At 38.5% G+C, this 24,468-nt stretch overlaps 1 protein-coding gene across 3 annotated transcripts in view; it reads right to left on the minus strand.

The window, feature by feature from the left end:
* Positions 1 to 24,468, minus strand: part of LOC104262360 (mannose receptor C-type 1) — a 63,429-nt gene that overhangs the window by 18,698 nt on the left and 20,263 nt on the right. For all 3 annotated transcript variants that reach the window (XM_059818849.1, XM_059818852.1, XM_059818850.1), the window contains exons 7-20: positions 21,978 to 22,160; positions 17,963 to 18,120; positions 13,103 to 13,216; positions 11,631 to 11,746; positions 10,128 to 10,276; positions 8,385 to 8,584; positions 7,761 to 7,885; positions 6,557 to 6,644; positions 5,484 to 5,628; positions 3,871 to 3,912; positions 3,587 to 3,750; positions 2,947 to 3,014; positions 856 to 956; positions 199 to 341 (exon numbers count right to left, since the gene is read on the minus strand). In XM_059818849.1, the coding sequence (XP_059674832.1) occupies positions 199 to 341; positions 856 to 956; positions 2,947 to 3,014; positions 3,587 to 3,750; positions 3,871 to 3,912; positions 5,484 to 5,628; positions 6,557 to 6,644; positions 7,761 to 7,885; positions 8,385 to 8,584; positions 10,128 to 10,276; positions 11,631 to 11,746; positions 13,103 to 13,216; positions 17,963 to 18,120; positions 21,978 to 22,160 (1,796 nt within the window). The remainder of the gene's footprint in view (positions 1 to 198; positions 342 to 855; positions 957 to 2,946; positions 3,015 to 3,586; positions 3,751 to 3,870; positions 3,913 to 5,483; positions 5,629 to 6,556; positions 6,645 to 7,760; positions 7,886 to 8,384; positions 8,585 to 10,127; positions 10,277 to 11,630; positions 11,747 to 13,102; positions 13,217 to 17,962; positions 18,121 to 21,977; positions 22,161 to 24,468) is intronic.

Here is a 24,468-nt window from a genome sequence, read left to right on the forward strand (position 1 = left end):
ACTTCATTAGAAGCAGCAAAAAAGCACCTTTCCTGCAAAACAGTGGATGGGCTAACGAAGAAAAGCATGCGGGCGTCAACCAGCTCTCTGCAAAAAATAATATTTTACTTTAATAAGAAACAATATTATTTAATAATTCCCTTGTTTTCTATTTATGCTTTGTCAAACATCCAACATGCACTGTATTTGTTATGGTACCTTATTATGAAAGGAAAGCCAAGTTGGATGACATCCTCTTGGAGTTGCAAATGTTGTTGGAGGAACAGTTGAATTAATGGAACTGTTGTGCCTTTCACATATGTAGGGATTTGGATAACCACAGTTTATATCATTCCAGAATCCTGAATGTAAGATAAATGGAGAACTGTATGACATCACATCCAGAGCTGGTTAAATGGAAAGTATTTTCACTCATTCTTACACAAAGTCCTTTTAGTTGAAAGATAAGATCAAATCCTCAGAGTCTCTCAGTTTATTATCATTTTATATCAGCATGTAGGATAAATATGTCACTTTATACACACTATAATTACACAATGTTAAAAGCAGTGTAGAACCAGGTACTAGAAATATCAATTTTATAGTGGCACATTAGGCCAATTTTAATTAAAAATATAGAACAATTGTATAGCAATCACAACCACAGATCTCTATCAGAGCTTCCCTATGGTAGGCTTAAGGTAAACACAACAGCATAAAACTATTAAGTCCTGAATATAATACTATGGTCTATGTCTATAACATTTTGCAAAATAACAAAAAAAAGGGGGGAAGGGGTGACTCTCAGAAGAAAAAAAAAAGTTGTGACACAAACACACAAATAATGAAATTCAGGAACAAACATACAAAACTCACCTAAATTCTTATACATAACTACACAGTTTTCATCATTATTTGCAAAGTTCGGTTCATGTGGTGCCCATGCCAAATAATTCACTGGAGTGCCGTCCATCCAGCTTAAGAAAAACAATCCAACAAAACACTTCTTTAACATACAAATAGAATTGCTTCCATGTTCCAAAAAGTAATTTTGCAATATGTTTAATGCAGTCATTCATAGTTTAAGGTGTACAAGGTTTTTTCACCAATTTGTTTCTTTGCTGATTGTACTAAACTTACTCTCTGCGCAAAGACATAGGGTATGTGTTGAAGTTGTGTTTACTCTGCATTTAAGCAATATGCTGACACTTTTGCAGCTGATAGGACAATACTCAAAATAATCATTCAAGCCAACATGAAAGCCAGACATCATTTCAGCATGACAGAACCCGGATGCTCGCCGTTTCCCCCAAGTCATACATTCCTTGTGCCTATTATAGAGGTAAGAGATTTTATTCGTAACACTGGTAAAATGCTTGATTTTTCCCCCATGCAGAGGAAAAACTCATGAAAAATCACCTGCAAGGAAATTCCTGTGACAATGTGACTTACCATCAGGTAAAATACAAACATCAAAAAAGTTGTACATCCATGTGGATTAAACAATACAGAACAAAATCATAACCAGGCAACCAAACACTTAATAGGAGACATATTCCTATTGCTCTGCAAGTGACAGAGGTGCCCAGGTTCACCCTTCAGGCACATACACAAGGTACTTCACTTAAGAGTATATTCATCTTAGGGTCCCTATAAAAACAATGGAATGGCAGAGACACCTCATTTTCAGAAGGTGATCTGGCCCACCTAATGTCCTAATTATCCTCTGGAGGGTCCTCATTGTCACTGTGGACTATAAGGAGATCCAAGAACTACTAGGCATCTATCCAGGCACTTCAAGACCCAGACTGAACTGAATCCAGCTATAAATTAGCATCACATGTAAAAATCAATATGGTGCTGCACACTGACATTCAGAAAAGCTTGCAGAAAACCTGTTTATCCTCACAATGCATCTGAACTTCTATAATGGCAACAGCTATCTTTGTGCCACAAAAAGAAAATAGGTCGCATTTTTCCCTTTATTACAGTCTGTTCCTAACAGTTGAGGAAGGGGAAGAAGAATGTTTTTACCTACCAAAAATCTTATATATTTTGACTTGAGGCATCTATTTATATTTTCAATAGAAATCATGGAATAAAGTAAACTAGAACTCCTGAATAAAAATTCAAAATACATTATCTGCAGAGTAATTTTTCTGCTAGCTTGGGTGAATTCTGTTTAGGAAACATGCAGTATTTTTCCTAGATAATCTGGAGCTAAATTAATATGGAATTAAACTACTTGTGAATACAACCATGTTTAAATTAAGACTCAAAACTAGGTATGTCCTTTGAAAATCCATTCCCTATTGAGTTTACTTCTTTGGTCCCAGAGACTACAAAATCTTAAAACAAACAGTAAAGCAGAACTTTCCGAATTTAATAGACCTGATGTAAACTTATAAAAACAAAGTTAATGCTTTTGTATTGTTAAAGAATAAGTCAAATTTTAGGGTTTATGGATCTACTCTAGCTTCCAGTGGTGATCAGGAGAAATTCCATTTACTTGAAAAGGAGTTGGTCCTCTACAAAGAAAAAATTTCAGCAGTATCAAAAGGAAATACTATTTAAAAATTCCTTATATTAGCTATGTTTTATTGGAGTATGGACAAAGCAGACAACAGCTGAGGGCAAAATTGAGATCAAGCTTTTTTTCTGCTATAATCAAATATAGAATAACAGTGGTATTAGTAGGGTGAGAACGCCTAACAAAAGAAATGGGATTAAAGAAAAAGAGGATTAAATATAATGACTCATTGTGGTATATTTACAACAGAATACATTTTTACAACCTTCATAATCAAAAACAGTAAGTATTAAAGTCCCATAGAATTCAGAGGAAAAACATTCTCATTTGCTTTGACAGGCCACAATTTCATTCAAGCGCTTCATTATTTTTGCTCTGCCTAGTCGATTTCTTTATTTTAAAGCACAATGCAAGTTTGATGGTTCTAGTTGGCCTACCTTGTCCGTTGGTCAACACTCAGTTGTAAACCAATGAAATATGAATCCTCTTTGCCATTTTTCAAGATCTAGAATGTAAAGATTAAAATTTTATAAATGTCCTCTTTTTATCATAGAATTCTATTACGTTAATAATGAGTAATATATGTCTGAATGATAGAGGATATGAGCTGCTGTATTCTCTAGCTACAACATTTAAGTTAAAGCAGCTCACAGGTGACAGTCCACAGTCAAACTTCACCGTTGGTCAACAGGTGTGGTCACTATATCAACACTTTTCACAGTCTTACTTGAAAGTCACTGAAATCAGCAACTCTTGCACAATCTCTGCAGTGGGTATCATCTGACAAATTTCTTGCAAGGGACAAGCCTTCCTACAATTTGGATATAAATTGATATAGGCCCTCGTGACATCTCACTGCCATTCAGCCAGCTCAGGAAAAGTTATATGTAGTTCAAATCTGACTTTTAAACATGTTCTTGATTAAAAGAATTTGGCCTCAAGACAGTATAAACAGGCAACCAACCCCAGCCACCTAAGAAATATCACTTAAAAGCTCTTTCTCAGGGTGAAAAGGATTTGTGGCCATGCTCATTTGTTTTGGATGATTTATTCCATAGTACTAATGATTTTTCTTACATATCGCCAGAGGAACTTTCTTTCACTTTCACTCCCAATGACGGCAAGTTCTCCAAAGTTCCTTTTGCAGAACTCCCGACCTTTTTCCATAGGAACACTCTCTGTGCTGAAATAATATTGTTTGTCTTCATGTATAATCCATCCATCCTCAGTAGTCTTGTATTCTGTAAGATAAATGGTAAGCTAACTATATTGTTCCTGAGATACAAGACATTCTCATTAGTAAAAATTTAAAATGCTTTTAGACGTACTCACACACAAATAGTAAGAGCAGTAACACTTACTGGGTGCAGGAGATTCTGTTGGTTCAGGCTTTACACTTGCCCCTGTAAGAAAAAAAATATTTAATATGATTGTACACTTCCTGCTGTAAAAGAAAATATTTACTATGATTGAGAGGCATGTTTTTCTACTGACATTGAATTTTATGGTTAGCAATGGATTTAACATCAAAAACTAGAATGAACTAAATAGCCTAAATCTCTTATTTTTGGTACACTATTCAATTTTAAATATGTATTCTTGTTCCCTGAGGCTCTAAATATAAGCTATTCCTAATGTGCAAGGTATTATAAAATACCTTGAAATTTACCTGAATTAAGTAATTATTTTTGGTATTCACTGGATGCAGAAAACCTTCTGTCCCAAAGCATTAACTCTATTAAGACAGTCCTGTATCTCCCTCTCCCTCCTTTCCCCAGGTCACTTATACATGAATTCTGGGTTAAACCAGAGGCAGCAGGAATGCAGTCTGGGTTATCTTCTTCTCTGATGCCCCAGCTAGTACAGAGTGAGATTTTTTCCCATCTGTCTCTGGTTAAGAAGAATTTCTATCTGGATCTTAAAGATCCCCAGATAAAATCTCACTGGAAAAGATCTCAAGAAATTAACTGATCCTTTCTGAAAAGAAGACTTCAGGTTAAAGAATTCCCCTGTTTGTTTTTGCTGTGGCATCATGGAGATGGCATCCTCGATGACACGATTAGCACCTCAGGAAAACAATTTCTAATACAGGAGATCTCTGTCTTTATAGGTTTACCAATTTATTTTGTGCTAAAATATATTTCATCTCACAGATACTATCATTTAATAAAAAAATATCTGCCTAAGCAATTCTTTTACTAATATAAAGCAGAGATGGTACTTTATTCTCAATAATCCAGTGCAGCATTTTGATTTTGCTCCCCTCCCTCCCAGTATAAGAATGTGGTAAAATGTATAAATGAGCACTTTCTAAAATACTCAAACTTAGATAGATGCACTACTTGTGGAACTCAAGATTTTCCTAAATTATAAATTTTGTCTTGATGTCTTCAGAAAATAAAAAGCATCCAAACTCAGATCTCAAGAGAACCTAGCAAGAAACCAACATATGAATATAAAACCCAATCAAGGCAAAATAGAGTATCTTGAAACCAGGCTCCATCTTGAATTCAATTAGTTAACAAAACAGTACTTGAGCCAAGTAAAGGAGGGAGTTTTCACACATAAAAATTCAAGTATGTGAACTGATTTGCAAACTATTTGCTAATAACTTGAAACTCAACTCAGAAAAAAAATTCTAAAATAGGATTTGTTGGAGAAGGCATGAACTTCTCTAAATGAAAAGTCAAAAATGAATGTGAATATTCAAAGTAACATTTCCTATTTTTCAAGTATCACATTCCCCTTCTGAAATCATAGAGAAAGATCAGTGAGAAGTCCCAGCAGGGCACCAAAGGCTCTATAGCTTTAAATGCATTGAAGACGTGGAAATCCTGACACCACTTTGATATTTCACATTCCACAGGGAAACATTCTGATAAACAGGTTTTGAATTTTTTTATTTCTTAAAGTTAAGGAAAAAATCAACTAAGAATCTTCTCTTATTATACAAACACACAGGAGTAAGAGATACCTTTTCTTATCTGGCAAATCCATCCATACAGATAATCACAGTGCCTGTCATTCCAAAGCATGCTGGAATCGCCACTGATCTCTGCACAAAGTTCAATTCCTTGATAATTATTGGGTTCTCCAAAGCCCCAGTTTTCATACCTCACCTATGACAGAAAAGGTTTTGTGAAAATTCTGTTATATAGAAAAAAAATAATGGAGAGAGGGAGGAGACAGACCTACAATTTGTTCCTACTGTCAGTTTAAAAAGTTAAATAAGAGGAAACCAGAATCTCCCCGTGCAAATGCTGACATTTCAAACTTTTTTTCAGATTGCGAATGCACTGAAGCCTAGATAACAGTCATTTCCGATCACACTTGGAAGAATATTGACATTTTTTATAGGCCCTAAATTCTGTAAAATTCATCTAAGAACAATGATGGGGCATGTTACATGTTGATACTAAATTAAGTAAATATCCTGTATGAGTAAAATAGTAGGACATTATTGAGACACAACAAAAATGTTGGCATTTTTCTCAGAAAAATATTACTGCTATTCTGATTTTCCTGTATAAATTCCAATTTCAGTTTTCTGTATGGTAAACTTCCATCAATATATTTTGACCAACCTTGCATGAAATACACTCACATCTCCAAAACAACTTTTGTTTCTATGGTTTTATATCTTAGTCTAAAGTACAGACAAGTCACACTGGCATAAAACAACTGCCTCCAGCTCCATGGAATGTAGGTCAATTCAGATAAAGATCTAATTAGCAAAGAAGAGAGAAGAGAAATACTAAAGATGGACTATTTTACTCAAAAAATCCTTCCATTTATAAGAACATCCTTTTAGTCTACATGAATTTAATTTTCTTGTTGATTCAATGCACATTTTCTTATAAAAAAATCAGTATGTTTTAGCCAAAAAATCAAGCCATAAAATTGCTATTCATAAGCTTTCCTAAAAAGAGCATGACACAGTAGAGGATTATGATTAAGCAGAAAATTACACAGAAGCACATACACCACACACACTTGAGAAGCACAGGGGAATGCAAAATAACAGCTGTGGAAAATTAAATCACTCACTGGAGATCCATCACTCCAAACAAAGCCATCATCAGGGTTCAAGTAATATAAGCCCATCCAGAAATGCTGGTGGTAATAGCCATTGTTCCTAAAAAAATCCCCAAAACAATAAATGTCCCATTTATAAGAAGTTTAAACATAAAACCAAAACTAATAAGGACATTACAGTATTTTTAATAAGCTATCATTCACAACAATTAATAAGCTTAAAATGCAACCACTTCTAGCTGTTATCGCTACACAATAACTCAAACAGATTGAAATACTGACCAAGAAAATGTCCAGATCCAATCCAACTCCTGAAAATAAGGTGGCGAAATACTTTTGTATAATGGTTAAATAGCTACTGTTGCTCCATTTATCAACTCTCTATTTCCTCTGTAAAGGCACTTAGGGTTTCCAAACACAAAGTTACTTGCTGCAGCTGAATCACATTTAAAAAATAGCACCTTAAACTAATTATTGTCTGCAAGTAGACACACTTTACTGATTTATCTGAATTTATTGAGTCAATTTGTGGTAATGCAGCATCTGAGACTTTGTCCTTACTATAAGTACATAGCTGGGACTCTAGTACGGTTGTAGCATTTTGCAAGGCTGTCTTGTCTTGCTTCCTAGTTAGACAGGGATGTTGAAGTTCATCGAGCCCAGTCTATTCAGGTCATATTGCAAGTGTTACCTCTTTTAAGAGTATTTCATCTCATTCAGAAATCTCTCTCCTGCTTTTCACACTTCAGGGACCTGATAACCTTATTTACATTCCCTGTGTAGGAAAAAATGAATCTGAACTTGTTTCTGCTTTCTAATTAGTTCATTAAAATGACAAACAATCACACATTGGCCAGATATATATCACAACTGTTACCCTATTTGTACACTTGCTTATGTGAAAACAACTGGCATCTGTGGTAATTTTATGATATCCCCAAATCCACAGTAAATATTTTTACATCAGATGATAAATGTTGCCTCAACTAGATAGCTTGCCAATCTTTTTAGCATTAGATTCTGGGGTGATTACCACTAGTCATACAACTCCTGCTATTTCGTCAGCTCTGCTTTTTTGCTATGTGTTTGATACAGATGCAGATAATGAATCCAGACTGGCTTATAATAAAGTAAAAACATACACCTAAAATGAAATATTTCAGAAAGATCAAAAGGCTAATTAAACTGAATGGATGAGCACACTACAGATACTCACGCAATAGAACGCCATATCACATATTGTTCTTCTTTACCATTAATGGAGGCCAGATCTCCTCCTATAGCTCGACAAAACTCTTGAGATTCAAGCCATGTTTTCTTTTGCTCTCCTCTTGAAAAAGGCTAAAGAGAGCATTTTTCAATCAAACAAAATAAACCATGTAGATCACAAGAGCAAGACACATCAGCTACCCAAAAGCAATCAATTTAGAATTAACTTGTGCTGTGGGGTTACAGAACTTTAAATATAAGGTTTATGAGTGTTCACATCTGTGAAACACGGACTTAGTATGAGTGCCTTTAAGCCAAGCTAGCAAACTGCATTGCTGACAGGAGTATCTGCTGCAAGACAACAACTAGGAGAAAAGCACTTTTAATCTTAAAAGAATGGGTAATTCAATCTTAAAAGCATGGGAAATTGAGATCAGAAGATCAGACCTGAAGATCAGACTTTAACGGAATAAAAAAAAACCATGAGCATTTCAATAGAAGGGAACAAGACTTCTACATACACTCTGTAAATAAGCTGATGAAACTTTAAGACATATGGATACCAATTTTTATTGGATGTATGTGCAGCAAATAGAAACTACCTTAATGCAGAAATAAGCAACATGCTTACTTTGAAACAGAAGTTAATACGATTGTTTGAGTCCCAACCTTCTGGACACCGGGGAACAGGAGTTGTTGTAGGAACAGGTGGAAGTGTCACTCCCTCTGCCCACACTTTGCATAGGAACTTTGCCTTTTCTTCACATTTTATTACATCCCATAATCCACCTGCAATTCCAGTCCTCATGGCAACGCAGCCCGGCTTTCTTCCTGGTTGTAAACAGGAATGCACAAAAGCAACAGTTAGGTGGCGGTGAGAATTTAGAAAACTTCATATTCTATCCTGACGGAATTTGTACAGAGTCAAAAATGTTTCTAATGTTACAGCGGGTCCAGAGGAGAGCCACGAAAATCATCAGAGTGCTGGAACATGACTCCTATGAAGAAAGGCTGAGAGAGTTGAGGTTGTTCAGCCTGGAGAAGAGAAGGCTCCAGGGACACCTAATCACAGCCTTTCAATATATAAAGGGGGCTCGTAAGAAAGATGGAGAGACACTTTTTACCAGGGCCTGTAGTGACAGGGCAAGGGGCAACAGTTTTAAAATGAAAGAGAGTAGGTTTAAATCGGACATCAGGAAGAAATTTTTTTTACAATGAGGATGGTGAAATACTGGAAGAGGTTGCCCAGAGAAGTTGTGAATGCCTTATCATTGGAAATGTTCAAGGTCAGGTTGAACGGGACTTTGAGCCACCTGATCTAGTGCAAGATGTCCCAGCCCATGGCAGGGGGGAGGCACTAGATGATCTTTATATGTCCCTTCCAACCCAAACCATTCTGTGATTCTATGATTCTAATTCATCATCAAAAAAATCTGTGGTTCATCCGTATCTGAGATACCAAATTGTGCCTCACAATAAATCACCTCCAGTGTCTGACTCTAGCAACATCACAACCTGCAATCCACTAAGTTCTCCCCTAAAACTGAAGATGTGGTTAGAGCTAGTTTCTCAAATTTGTCTAATTTGACTATGATTTTCAAAAATGAACTTTCTATACATATAGGCCTAGTATTGGCTTCATGGTCTACATAGCCTTACCACTCCACCTGACACATTCAAATCACCATTTAGGCACTGAAATTAAAAAGAATCAGAGGATCTTCTGAAAGGCAAATGCAACAAGCCAGAACCTTGAATGCTGATGACCATCCCCTTTCTAACGTGATCACGTCAGAGATGAAATGACCTCCCACTCCCATAATTTTAGTAGAACAGAAAAAAATAGCAATGGTTTCATCAACAAAACTTAGTAAATAAGGAAATCGCAATTAATCTAGCAAAGATATTAACTAAAAAATCTTCCCTTGGCCTTCTTGTCCTTTCCTACAATCACATTTGCTCTAAGACCAGAGATGCTTCACACATGCTGTGATCCCACACACCTCAGAACATGCCGTGAGCAGGTGTACTATGAGATATGGCTGAACAGGCAGGACTTGCAAGCAGGACACAGTATGCCTGCAGAGATTGCTCTTCCAGCATAGTACAGACACAGACTTTCCCAGAACAGACACAAATCAGAAACGTGACCTTAATGTAAAGTTTCTTCCCAAGCTCATGTTAAAAACTCGTTTCAGCACTAAGCAGGAAGTTAGCAACAGCACTGCATGCTTGAGGAAGCAGCCAGATACATTTCAGAGCAATTAGTCATTATATCATCAAGTGAGGGCTAAGGAAGGAAGTAAAAAAATTCAAGAGGTGAGCAATGTATTTTGGGCACTGGACTCATTAAACAGTATAGAGCCGTACCTACCAGGCATTTCAGAATTCCAGTGTGTAAATAAGACAGATTCGCCATTAGTCCACTTGAATGTTCCCTTTTCTTCTACATCTGAAAGTCCAATCCAAAAGTATCTTTCTGTTTTCAGCCCAACCAGGCTGGTCAGATAGGCTTGTTCATATCTGTTCAAAAGAACACAATAATTAAATTAATAAGGTTGAATTTATTTTAAAAAGTTGTAAAAGGCTTGTTATTTTCTCAGAATTATCACTGTACCTTCTTGAAAGCATAGCTTGGATGGATTTACTTGAACAAAGCACACAACAAAGCACTGCATAATAGATATTTTGTAAGCTTGAATACCAGAATATTCTGCCTTCTCTTTGGATGTCCAGTAAAGAAAGTGACATAATCACTGACTGGGATGAAATTTGTGGGAAAGAAGAAACCTAACATGACATACATGTTATACTACTGTATTTTTTGAGAGTTTCTAGTACCCTTGTATTTTAATGACTTCTTGTTTCAGGCAAATCCAAAACTGGAAAAGGAATCTCAGCATTATTGAAGAAATATACAAAAGTATAGTAGAGTATGATACTAAATCATCAAACTAAGGAACACTGAAAATTAAATCCAATGATCATGCAGGAAAAGCTATGTTTGGGAAACAAACCTATGTAGAGGTAAAGCCTGTCATAGTTCATTATGGTGTTAAAACAAACAGCTCTTAAGAAACCAAAGCAAATAAAAGAAGTCTCCCATTAACAAGGTACAGTCTGAAGACCACATTAATGTTAAAACATTTTTATGACAGCTGCAGTGCTACCTACATTTAGAGAGCTACTATCCCTGACAGCTAGAGCTTTCACACTGGAACATGTCTTATTTAGATTATATAGAAACAAATAAGAGAAAATGTAAAGCATCAAGTCAACTGCAAGCAAAATAAGCTTTGTTTCTTAACCCTAACTTTCATTTTCCCAATATTCCACATTCAATAATGTGCACCAGTTGTTCACAAATTTAGCACACACTGAACCCTGGGAGAATTGTTATGGATTTTCAGGTACTAAGCACTTTATCATCATTTGGTTTCTCATTTAAATCTTTTAAAAGTAGCTCAATTCTGAGAAGACCAGATAGGTGAAAATGATATCCCCTTGCTCATTTGAACTACCTTTTGTAAGGAATTCAGAACCATATCTCTTCATTTAATAGTCAAAATAATTGGATTCTGCATCCCTCACTCAAATAAAACACATCCTCAAGCCACTACAATTAAAGAAATAATAGAAAACATAATTCTATTTTTTTACTTGACATAACCATCTATATCAATACTGATTTCATAGCCATCACCTATTTTTACTGTAAACTGAATACCTGGATTTGAATACACATGCAAAAACTGTGAGAAGTTCTGTATCTACAGATAGCTGTCCTCTCAAGCAAGGTTTTTTTATTTTGATATTCAGATGACGCTAGATGTTAAATCCTCATGTGATCCCCTAATGAAAGTAGACTTTTACATACCTGTCTTCAATAGTTGCTAAAAAAGCCTGATGCCTTCCACAGGTTTGATTTGCTTGAGAAAATGATACAAATGTATTTCCAATGAAGTAACAATAAAACCCATGTCTTTTCCAACCCTGTCAAAATAAACATTAAGTGATTGCATATGAGGCAGCTTTTCTAAACTTCATTTTTTTAAAAAAAAAAAGAAAAAAGTAAAGAAAAAACCCAACAAAACAAAACTGATTTATACCACTGTCAGCTAACGATTAGACAAAGGAACAACTGAACTGAAAAAGCCAGACTGGAAACAAGCAGGCTTTTTAAAATCTTGTTTCATGAAAAAAAATTTCACATATAATGAATTTTTAATCAGTGCATTCCACTTATCAAGGCATGAGAGGTTTTGCTGTGCACCTTTAGTGCTCACTATAGGATTATAACTAGCATACAGGCATTGTGCAATCATAAGAATGGTCTTGAGAAGCAAATTTCAGCTTGGCTTTTCAGAAAGGGAATGACACCTCAAACAAGTTTGTTTACTATTAACGTTAACACTCTCTTCTAATGTTTTGTCATTCAAATGTCATTAACTCAGGAATATGCTTACACAGGAAGAGTTTGTTGTGACCAGTCACAATTAACATAAATTTTCTTATGATGGTTTTCAATTTCTCATCTATGACAGACTTTTTTCTATGAGCATGCACTTAGTTCTCTAGGCAAGGATAACACCCATAAGCATTAGGATCCCTTTAACTTCTCTAACAGCTGAATATTTGTAAGGTTCCCAGGTAGTCTTTAAAATACTGGGAATAAACACCAAAGACTTCCTCTGCAGCTGTTTAAAGCAGACTTTGGAGAAAAGGCAATTTCTTCACGGAAGACAAAACCACAGTAAGATTTCCTATGACATAACAAATTACAGTAGGGTTTTTGGAATTACTGATTGTTATGTTACCAGAAGGCGAGCATTACCAAATAAACAATAGATCTGCTGGCAGTTCAGAAGGAGCACAATGAATTCATTTTGCTGAGGCAGTTGTAACAAATTCTTCAAAGTAGAGAGCACTGCCAGAGACCACAGAAAAGCCTTGAGAATAGTATGTAGACAAGAACACCCTTCCTGATGAGAATAATTTTGAAGAAAATTGTAGGCAGAGCTGAAAAGCAACTGCTGGCAGAGGCAAATTCTTTAGGAAGACTTGAATGCCAATCAAGCAAAAATGGCCTACTGCAGGGACTACAGGTTTGAGTTCTGATTTACGTTCTGGAAAAAGAAAGGGAGCATCAAGAGCCAAATGACAGTCAGAACCTAGATTTATTCCTATGTATCACCTATCCCATCTGCCACAGAAATGAGAAGGCCAACTGTTCTGATGATGACAACACAGAATCCATTTTTCCTGTTTTATCTGTCACCTCGGTGGCATTTTCTCCTCTTAATCATTCCTAGCAGCCTATTCAGATCAGACAGCTTTTTCTTCACTTACTCTCTGGCAGCCCATGTCAATAGTTTCCTCTTCTGTAGGAGCTTCTGACATGGGTTTCCTTTTACATATGTAGCCAATTTTCTTTTCACAAGAATGGTCTGCCCAAAATCCATCCTGAACATAAGAACAGAACATCACAGTCAAGTGGGATTGTCTTCAGAAAAGGTGTTTTATGCTTTTAAGTATTTAATTATTTTTTTCTAGCTTTAAAAGAAACAAAACCTACATGTAACTTCAGTACTTAATTCCAACCTCATTCCAACCTCACTACTGCTGGGGCTGATTCACCATTGACTTAACCTTCTTTGATTTTTTACCCTTCTGAAAAGCAAACCCTTGGAGGTGATAGCAATACACCATCTTTACAAAGACTACTGATTTAATAAGCATGCAGGATGAAAGGGAGATGTCATCTCTCCCCATGGAAATCCAGTTCCGACAGATAAAAAAACCAAGAGACTACATTCTTTAGTTAATACTTACATAAAATTTCGAAAATGCAAAAAGTTCCTTGTCAAAGTTAGAATTAACATTGTTACTCCTCATATTACAGATTCTCAGAAGAAACAATGACATTCAGTGGGAACTATACCGAAACTACGAAACCTTACACCATGTTCCCATTTTGGTTCAACAGATGAACTAAGGTATTGGGAGAGGAAGAGAAACCCCTGTGCAAAGCACTCTCTCACCTGTGCCTTAAAGACTCCACTTTTGTAAAAGGAAAATCATAGCAGTTGGTGGCAAGTTCTTTCTTTTTTTTTTCCTTCCCCCCACCCCCAAAATGTAAAATAACCATCATAGTAATACACAATCCCTTGTGCCACAATATGCAAAGTCTCCAAGAGCCTCAACAAACCCTGCTTCCAGCAAAAACTCTCCAAAGCTCAACACTACTGCCTACAACAATGAAGAACCCTAGGACATTCAGTTGGTGCTTGTGTCTTCTCTGTCCTATGCTGACTGCAAGGCAAGTCCATTGGTGGCTCTCTCATCATCTCCTAGCATTTCTTTCTCAGTCTCACTAGGCTGGTAGGTACTTCAGGAAAACACCCAAAACTCTGACCTTCTCAGCCTGGAAGAAATCAGCACAATTTTCAAAACCTTTAGACTTCTTCCACACAGGAAAACTTACTCTGAAGCTTTGGGTCTCTAGTTGCAGGAAGATCCTTTGCTGTCTTCCCATAACTGTGTCTTCACTGTGAAATTCATGCAGTAACTTCTAGGGTGTTCTTACCATGTCTTATGAGCTGCCTTTTGCAAATATCTCTCTGTTCTCCTACTTCCTCATTAACTAAACCCAAACACTTCCTTTAAAGAGAAGGTCATAGACAAGGGTAGGTTTTGTTCCATAAAAACAAATGATGGATTCAGATGACTTCAGCCAAGGAGTGAACAACCCAAAATACTCCGCAATGGAACCATATATGTACTTAGGTAGACAAACCTCAACAAAAAACAGGGAAAGTCAAATTATAATTATGCTTTGTTTGGTCAGCTGACAGCTGATCCCAAGAGATACTGGGCTTGTGTGCCCAGGTGGCCAAGAAGGCCAATGGCATCCTGGCCTGTATCAGAAATAGTGTGGCCAGCAGGAGCAGGGAGGTGATCGTGCCCCTGTACTCGGCGCTGGTGAGGCCGCACCTCAAATCCTGTGTTCAGTTTTGGGTCCCTCACTACAAGAAGGACACTGAGGTGCTGGAGCGTGTCCAGAGAAGGGCGACGAAGCTGGTGAGGGGTCTGGAGCATAAGTCTTATGAGGAGCGACTGAGGGAAGTGGGGTTGTTCAGCCTGCAGAAGAGGAGGCTGAGGGGAGACCTTATCGCTCTCTACAATTACCTGAAAGGGGGTTGCAGAGAGGTGGGTGTTGGTCTCTTCTCCCCACTGACTAGCAATGGGACAAGAGGAAATGGCATCAAGTTGCACCAGGGGAGGTTCAGGCTGGATATTAGGAAAAATTTCTTTACTGAGAGAGTGGTGAAGCATTGGAACAGGCTGCCCAGGGAGGTGGTGGCGTCACCATCACTGGAGGTGTTCAAGGAACGTGTGGACGAGGCATTGCAGGACATGGTTTAGTGGGCATGGTGGTGTTGGGTTGATGGTTGAACTTGGTGACCTTACAGGTCTTTTCCAACCTTAATGATTCTGTATGATTCTGTGATTCTCGGAACTTCCATGGAATCTGAAGTTACTTTTCCTACTAAGATCAACTATTTAATAGATATGTATTTTGAAAGAGTTCAGAAGAACACACAATAAAATCAGCTTTCCACACAAATGCCACATATATGAAAAGTCTGTATATAGCTAAAATGGGTTGTGTTTTTTTAATCTATAACTCTCACAATAGAAATTACTGACTTTTGAATCCCAGGGAAAACCTGGTCTGATGGCAAGCATCAAGTCCTTAAAATATAGCCTTGAAAGAAATCTTTACCAGTCTGACTCACTACTTGGTATAGAAAGCAAATGAGTATTCCCATCAAAAATAATGGAAGAAAAACTAAAGCATAGCATATGTAAACAGCTACCCTTTCAAAATGTTAAACTGGACAAATGGTAGCTTCTTTGAATCGTAGCAAGTTTCTATCGCATTAATTTGCATCAGTGTCCAGAAAGTACAGAGTCAAATTAAAATGAAAAGTAAAAACAATGTAATGTAGGAGGAGCTCAAATAAAACTGCACCTCCTATGACCACCAATTTCAATGAAAAATAAGCAAAAATCGTAACACAATGAACAAGCTTGTTATAAATAGAAGTCCTTTTCGATGGCATTGTTGCATGCCTTACTGTTATAATTCATTTCTAACTTTCCATTAGTGACCTGAGAGCACCAATAGACCTAAATGGCTCCGACCGTCGTGGGGCCTCCACCCACCTGCCTGCCCATGGGCCCTGGGGCTCCACTTAAGCCCAGACCTGGGCCTTCAATCCCTGACCATGCTGTAACAGAAGTACTTGTCTCCAGCTCCAGCAACATCTGTACCTGGCTATGGGCCTTGTTGATCCAGATCCTGATCTTTGAACTGTCTTCCTGGCTTGATCTTGGACTTGCCTTGTCACTATGGACTGCCCAGCGATCACTGGATTGTGTCTGACGTTCATTACTCTCTTCAGACCTGATCCTGACTCAGCTACTTGGCTTGACCTTGGACCTGCCTCATCATCCCGGACATGGGCTCTAGTCTGGCATCAGCTGCCTACCCCACCTGCCCTGCTCCCATGCTGGGGACAGTGGGATGGGCACTGGCTGGACAGGCTCTGTCCCTGCAAGCTGGGCTATTACGCTTGGCTTGCGGCTCCCCACCTGTTAAGAAGGAGCTGATCCTTGTTGCTCGCTGGTGCTTCCTCTTTTTCCATTATCCTTGAAGGCTAATTACCTGCTGCTACATACCTGAGCAGCAGAGAGCCCAGCCACATAACGCAATGGATATGGAACACTTCTATAATAGTCCACACCCTCTGAGAACCAAAGAAATATTTAGTTGGAAGACCTCAAAACATCCTCTATTTCAGTCCCTCAAAGTGAGAGAGGAAGTAATTTATTTCGCATATCCCTGCTGGCTTCCAGCAAACCTGTTCTTAACCACACAAAAAACACCACTCTAAGTAGCACGAATTGGAAGAATTAATTGCAACCTCTGTAACAAGCTGTGTATACTTGAGGACTTTTGCTCTTTTTCAGATTTCTCTTTTACAAATCAAAACACCCTTTATTTCTTCAGCCAAAACCTACATTGTGCTTTCCGTATTGCTTTTAAGCGCTGATACAGGTAAGAGGATGACAGGTCTTCTAAAGCAGCAGAATGGAACAGCAGGCTGCTACAGATCCTTCTGTACTGACAGATAGCGTGTTAGGTGAAGGAAAAGAAGGCTTGGTCTACCAGAGGACCTACCAGAATCTTCTGCTTCCTCGCTTCCCAAAATCAAGGCCCAGCAACCAGAACCAGTATTTTCAGCTAGTTCTTGACCATAGTATTAAGCACACCAGCCTACCATCAGAAATTCTACTTCTGAGCAATAATCATGGGTTATCTGGCTGCACTGAATGCTGCCACTTTTAGCATGGCACGCATGACATGACCAGTGAGTCCAAAGCTTAATGCTTTAAGACCCTGGCCATTGAATTAATTTTATTTTAATACCCAACCAAATGTTAGATCCCTTTTATAATCTTAGGTCATCTTCTATCAACAGATCTGCCTAGACACATACAAGCAATCACATGCCACTGCATATATCTGCAACTATTCTTGCCTCCTTGTAATTGAACCGCTGGTGTGTTCCAGTGGTTCTGTCTGGGCATATACTTCAGGACTTTACTGACCATACAAAGTGAGGGTGAGGACATAAATAGGAATGACTCCTATTTTTCCATCCATCTCCTTATCCAGTAGACGTCAATGAATGGCCACACGGAGGGGGAAAATACATTAGGTAGACCAACAGTGGTTCTTTCAGGGCTTGGCATTGTGGAGTGGCATGAATTTACTCCAGACCTTGCTGTTCCTGCCCTGCACCAGAGGATGGCGCTAGGTCTAGTCGCAATCTCTCCCTGCCTCGCCTTTTCCTAAAGTCTTAAGGAATGTGTCTTTCCTCTAATCTTGCAACAGAAACTGAGGTAGCTGTCTCTTTCCTAAAGAAATGCAACAGGTGCTAGAATTCAGACTGGAAGAATCCTTCCTCAAAAATCCTTTCTTTGAGGAAGGAGGGATCCTTTCTCAAAAAAGTAACAGCTGTAAGGCTCTAAAACAGACTGCTTCAAAGATTAATACCCCCTACCTTCAAAGACTAATACCCCTGCCCAAATGATAAATGAAATGATAAAATAATTAAGTCAACAGCTACATGAGTTTACCTTTCCCTTCATAACAACACAGTCCTCTTGCCTGTTGTTTGCATGAGTGGGTTCTCCACGAAGCCACTTGGTGTAGGTGACAGGTGTCCCATCGCTCCATTCAAAATACATCTGAACCTTGAGGTCATTCAACCCAATCCACAGCTCATCAGCTGGCTCTAAAACATATGATTAACAAGGTTGATAACAGTCGGTTTATATGATGTGAAATTTTATCTTCATGGAACAGAAGACAAATTATTCTCAGGAAGTTTAAAAGGCAGTCACAGGAAATTAAGGCTCCCTGTTTCATAAAGAGGGCAGACTGTTCCTCATATATTCACTCCAGTCATCAGGAAAGGCCACTCACTCTAGTGGCAATACAGTAAGTGTTTAACTTTGTATGAGACAGCCAAAATACCCTCTTTGTTGAATTATGTTGCAACACAACTAGGTTCATTCTTTTTTTCCAGCTCAAAACTCTTGTAACAAGCTATGAATAAACACCTAAATAAAATGCTACCTCCCCTTTTCCTCCTACCTTTAGTATAGCCAAGAAAGAAGTGCTCTTTTCTAATGCTCAGACACCCAGTGTTGTCTTTTAGAGCTGACAACCAGAGTACTTGCAAGTTTTCCCATTACATGTGTTCCTATATTTTGCTTTATTTCAGAGCAAAACAAAATTCGTGTAGTTGTTGGTCTTTTTTCAGTTTACAGTTAATGGATTTAACTGCTGGGTTTTGGCTGGAAGGAAAGTGCAGGATGTTACTTCACAGCAGCTCTTCCTTAGATGTTTATTTGTCTGTGCTTAAAATCCTCCACTCTAACACATTGCTACTATAATGTTCATACCTAGTTTTCTTCTGAATAAACTATTTGAATAAGGAGGATTAAAAAGTTGGGCATTTATAATCAGTCTGAACTCCATCATCATCAAAGGGTATTTCTCTCTAGAACTGATTTTATGACTTTTTCAGTGCAATGAGAATTTTTTATACTATTTATTTATTTATTTATTTACGGTCTGTCATCCAGCCTATGCTAAAGGCAGGTGTTTCCTTTTGTCCACAGCACTGTCACTCAGATCACACTGACCAACTACATGCAGAGTCCTTTCCTTAGATAGCATTCTTTCCAAGCAGAGTATGAACTACTACTTGGATACTGGAACTTACTCATTATGAGTATTTTTCACAAATGATAGGGAGACTACTTTTTAACAGGTTTTTCCACCACTTATGACCTTACATTTCTACAACCCTTCTACAGCACTCAGAGGTTTTTCCTGTTTAGTTTGTTATCATAGTTCTTGCCTTCTTCCATAAGTCTTCCTCTAACATCCTCTATCCAGACTGACCACAGTCAACCTGACAATGAAATCACCCATGGAAATGAAAAATGGGATTGTGAGCCCACCCAAAAAGACATCAGCTGCGATAGTGGGTCTCTCAATGGAACTGGAACTGTTTCTTTTCTGTTGCTGCTGTTACTGGCAACAGAAGTGCCTGTAAAACAGTTAAAATTCAATGCCCCCAAGGCAATCCTTTCTGATGAACACATTTCAGAAGGAGGTTTTCCTAGACACTCCCACAACTTAAAACTTTTCTCCCATCTGCTAGATACAGGAACATGGAGGCTTCCCATTTTGACCAACCAAGCTGCTGCAAAAATCACCCTCCCAGCCTGTCACTTTTATGGAGTCAACTCTTTCTCTCTTTCTCTCCTTCTTTTTCTGTCCCATCCTGATTATACCCAAGTATGATCAGCCCTCATAGTTCATCCATACTGTCCTTACTATCTCTCCCCCAATAAGAAGGGCTCAGATTCACAAGACATCAGGCTCCATTTTCAAACAGGCACCTTTACCTCTTCTTCCAGACTGCTCTTCATGTTCAGAAGTCCCTCACCACCACATCTCAGTACCTTCCTTTAAACTCTTCTCTGCTACCAAAATCAAAACCTGTTCCAATTCCACTGCCCATCATGCCCTCATTCCTGTCTTAGCTACTGCCATCCATGCTCTCTAATTTCTTTTTTATTTAGTTATCTGTTAAAATCTTTCTGTCTGTGTTTATTGAGCACCTAGCACAGCAGAGGCCTCATCCATGGCCAGAGCTCCTACTGTGGTAGGCTCACACCATGGTAATATGAACAATAAACAGCATTCTTTAACAAAATGATTACATCAAAGTAATCTAAACAAGCCATGCAAATCAGAAATGGCCAAGAGCCATTTCTGGCTCTGTGGAGCCTCTTCCTACAAAAAATTTTCTCCTTCAAAGAAGAAATGCTGTCATAGACTTTTGCAATCATTTCTAAAGCTGGGTGACTAAATATCAAGATTTTTGTTTTTCCCAGCCACTTGTAAATAAGCTGTTTCCCACACTCTCAGACATGCACTGGGCCACGTTTGTGCCATATCACATGCTGGACTTCTGTGTAAACACCCAGAATGCACTTCTTTTTCTTCTTCATGTTCCTCTCTGAAGTTCTCCTTTGTGGGTGATGCCAACAAAAGCTCAGCTACTATGACAATACTCATCTCATTGTACCCCTTCTTTCTTTGTTTTATCATGGGACTGTAAATTGTTTGGCACAAAGACAGACTTTTGTTCTTTCTGTACAGCACAGAGTACAGAACTCTTCAACAGAGTTCTGATGCAGACAGTATTTTCTAGGCACTGCAATACATGGTGTTCTCATCTCAGTGGTGAACAAGGGTAATCTGATACTGTCGTAAACTGCCTTAAAAGGCTTCTTTAGTTGTTCCAGTTTTGCTCCTCTGAAAAGAATGCTTTCAAAACAGTCTGTTTCAGTGAGTGTGCCATACGTGAGAAGCCTGGTTTCCTTCAGGACTATTTGCCTTTCAGAAACATTCACTTTTACAAAAACATTGCAGCGCAGTCAGTTCAGGAAAGGTCTTTGGAGAAGGCGTTAAACTGTGAAATAATCTACTTCCAAGGAGTAAGGTGAAAATACAACTAATTTCCTTTAGAAGCTAACTTCTTTCAAATGTCCTAATGTCTCATCAAGAGGTCCTGCCTTTCCTAATAATCTCCTTTGAAAGACTAAAATTTTCATGTTGTTCATGAAAGAACAACAAATCACTCTTTCAGGAATGTGAGGACAAGCACAAGTTGCCATGGAGTTGGCTAGTATACAAAACTAAAGCATATCAGCTATTTTATGATTGCCACTCCAAGACTGCTGGTACACTGCAGCTCGAAGCACCTTACTGCAATTTCAATGCAGGATAAACTAACTCACACTACCTGGCACTAGAAGCACACATAGGATTAGTTACTGCAAAGAAGCATACATAGGTGTGAACATGCTCCTCCCATCGAAAAGCAGTAACTGATCTTACATGCAAAATCAGGTTCATGTAAAGCAATAGCAACCACAAAATTGCCTCAGCATCAGCATGGTTGCATCTCCGCTAATGAACACACAGCATCTGTAGCCTAACTTGCCATGCAACAACTCAAGTGTGTGCTCAGAAACCGAGCACCTAAGTACCATATTTAGTTTGGGGCACATCTGAATACTGGGACATACAGCTTCCTTTTTCAGAAGAAACACAAGCAGCGTGACTTGAAAAATAAGGACATGGCAGTGCTGGTAATAGGACCCAGATCTCCCCAAACTGTCTTTGACCAACAGACTTCCCTTCCCCTCATCTACCTTTGCAGACCAATAATAAAAATCCTTCCAGTTCTGAAAAGGTTGAAAATTGTTTTAATCTGTATAAAAGGAGGCAGAAGCAGACCCAAAGAAATAGCAGTTTGAGGTTGATGCAATTCACAACATTGACCACAGCTTTACTGTGATGGTATAGTTTGTTTGGGTTTTGTGCTTTTACTGTGGTTTTCTTCCAAAGATTTTTTAAATTTAAACTTTAAGTCCTTCTGCACCCTGTGATCAGGACAATTTTTTTTTTAAACAGTCTCCTCCTTTTGTTAATATGTAAGACATACTGAAAACTCTTTATTTGCTTAGTATAAATACATACATGTGAATGTAAAAAAATACTCACGGTACCCAAGCTGAGAAATAACAAAGCTGTACTCTTCAACATTATGGATGCTCGCCAGATCCCCATCCTCTTTCCTGCACGATGTTAAGGCATCTTTCCATATTTTGGGGTCCCTGCGAATTACGTAACAGTGACCAGCATATGACATCCACTGATCAGGACATCTAATAGGCACATTAGTCTCTGAAAAGAAAAATTACCATGAAGAGTTTCAGAAGTCTATTCTTAACTGAAGACTGAAAATCACATAAGAAAAGATTTAACAAACAAATTAATTGTATATTTTCTTCATGAAGAACAGCAGAGCTGAAAAATATGTACAGGGATAATAATCTGCATGCATGATTAAAAGTTGAAAATTCCAAATTTTTTTAAAGAACACTATAGTTGCAAACAAGTGTTTGCATCTTCTGAAAAGACAGAATTAAAAATTACCATAAAACACAGTTTTGACTTTTATATGCAGACACACATACTAAAAGGTAAGGCCTGCAGAGCTGTGGTTTATCATTTTCTACACTCATGTAAGCCTCTTTTCCTCCATTCTGTATAGCTATATGTTAAGAACCTGCACTTACAAAACATATTTGTGAGGGTAATTTTTTCACCCAATCCTTACACATTTTATGGATTAGCCCCATTTGCTAGACTAGCAAAGAAAAAATAATGCTTCTTCAGGACAACGAGAGAAACCAAACAAGAATACTGCTTTTAGGAGTCCTTTTTAAAAGCTTCATTGAGAAAATTATGCTGTCAAAGTACATGATTTATGCTTAAAACTTGCTTTTAAAACCTCAGTAGAAGGAGTATAACCACATTGCTGTTCAGTGAACAATTCAGCCTTGGGAGGAGTACCACCTGAACATATAATAAACAGAATATTGCTGTTGTAGAAATAAATTATAATTCTTGCAGCAATTTATTTATAATCAGCAGATGGGTTTAGCAAACACCAATATATAGACTAGAACAAGGACAGCAGGTCTGCAGAAATTTTGTTGGCAAAAAAAGCTTGTGTGTGTCAGGGAAGAGAAGCAATGTGTTTGTGTATGACTGTGGGGTATGTTCTGTGGAAATATTTAAGTAGGCTTCCAAAGCCATGGCCAGCCAGGCCCAGGTTGCAAGCACAGATCCTGTTTCAACTGGAATATGCTGGTGATTAGTAGGTACTTCATGTTACAACAGAGATTTCTAGCACAGCTATAAACATAGTCTGCTGTTTGCAGACCTGCCTCAAAAAAGTGCTTAGCATGTTCTCACAAGGTTCTAGTAAAACTGAACTTTGTCACCCCAGGACAAGGGGCTCAGTGCTTGATCAGAGCCCTGTCAATCCTGCCACAGGAGAGGAAAAAGTGGAATAAAGAATGAGGGAATCCTGGAAAAACAAACTGAATGTACGTGTTCGTGTTGGGAGAAATGAGAGAGGACAGAGGTGGCAAATGCTGTTGTAGAGGTTAGTGTGATGCTTCAGACAGCTGCCTAATTTTCCTATGTCTGATCTCATCTCTGCGCGTATGCATTTTACAGTGCTTTGCTATAAACAGTCAGAGAATTGCTTTGAAATTGTTTGTGAATTTGCTTGCGAACAGAGAAGGACTTGTGGGTGATGTGATGGCTGGAGGCTGTCTTGGGGATAGTGATCACAAAATGACAGTTTTCGATTCTTGGAGAAGTAAGGGCCAGGGGTGTGAGGGAGTCAGCAGAACTGCCACCTTGGACTTCCAGGGGGCTGACTTTGGCCTGTTTAGGAGACTGGCTGACAGAGTCCCTTGGGAGGCAGTCCTGAAGGGCAAAAGACTCCAGGAAGGTTGGACATTCTTCAAGAAAGAAATCTTAAAGGCACAGGAGCAGGCCAGCCCCATGTGCCAAAAGACAGGCTGGTGGGGAAGAAGACTGGGCTTTGACTGGAACTTGGGAAAAAAAGGAGAGTTTATGGTCTTTGGAAGAAGGGGCAGGCAACTCAGGAGGACTACAAGGATGTCATGAGGTTTTGCAGGGAGAAAATTAGAAAGGCCAAAGCCCAACTAGAACTTAACCTGGCTACTGCCATAGAAGACAGTCAAAAATGTTTCTATAAATACATTAGCAACAAAAGGAGGGCTAAGGAGAATCTCCATCCTTTATTGGATGCAGGGGGAAACATAGTGACAAAGGATGAGGAAAAGGCCAAGGTACTTAATGCCTTCTTTGCCTCAGTCTTTAATAGTAAGACCGGTTGTTCTCCAGGTACCCAGCAGAATGAAGCCCCCACAATCCAAGGGGAAATGGTTAGTGACCTGCTACATCACTTAGACACCCACAAGTCTACGGGACTGGATGGGATCCACCCAAGGGTACTGAGGGAGCTCGCAGAAGTGCTCACCAAGCCACTTCCCATCATCTACCAGCAGTCCTGGCTAATCGGGGAGGTCCCAGCAGACTGGAGGTTAGCAAATGTGACACCCGTCTTCAAGAAGGGCTAGAAGGAGGATCCGGGGAACTACAGGCCTGT

Source organism: Gavia stellata, chromosome 6 (assembly GCF_030936135.1).
Source record: "Gavia stellata isolate bGavSte3 chromosome 6, bGavSte3.hap2, whole genome shotgun sequence".
NCBI lineage: Eukaryota > Metazoa > Chordata > Aves > Gaviiformes > Gaviidae > Gavia > Gavia stellata.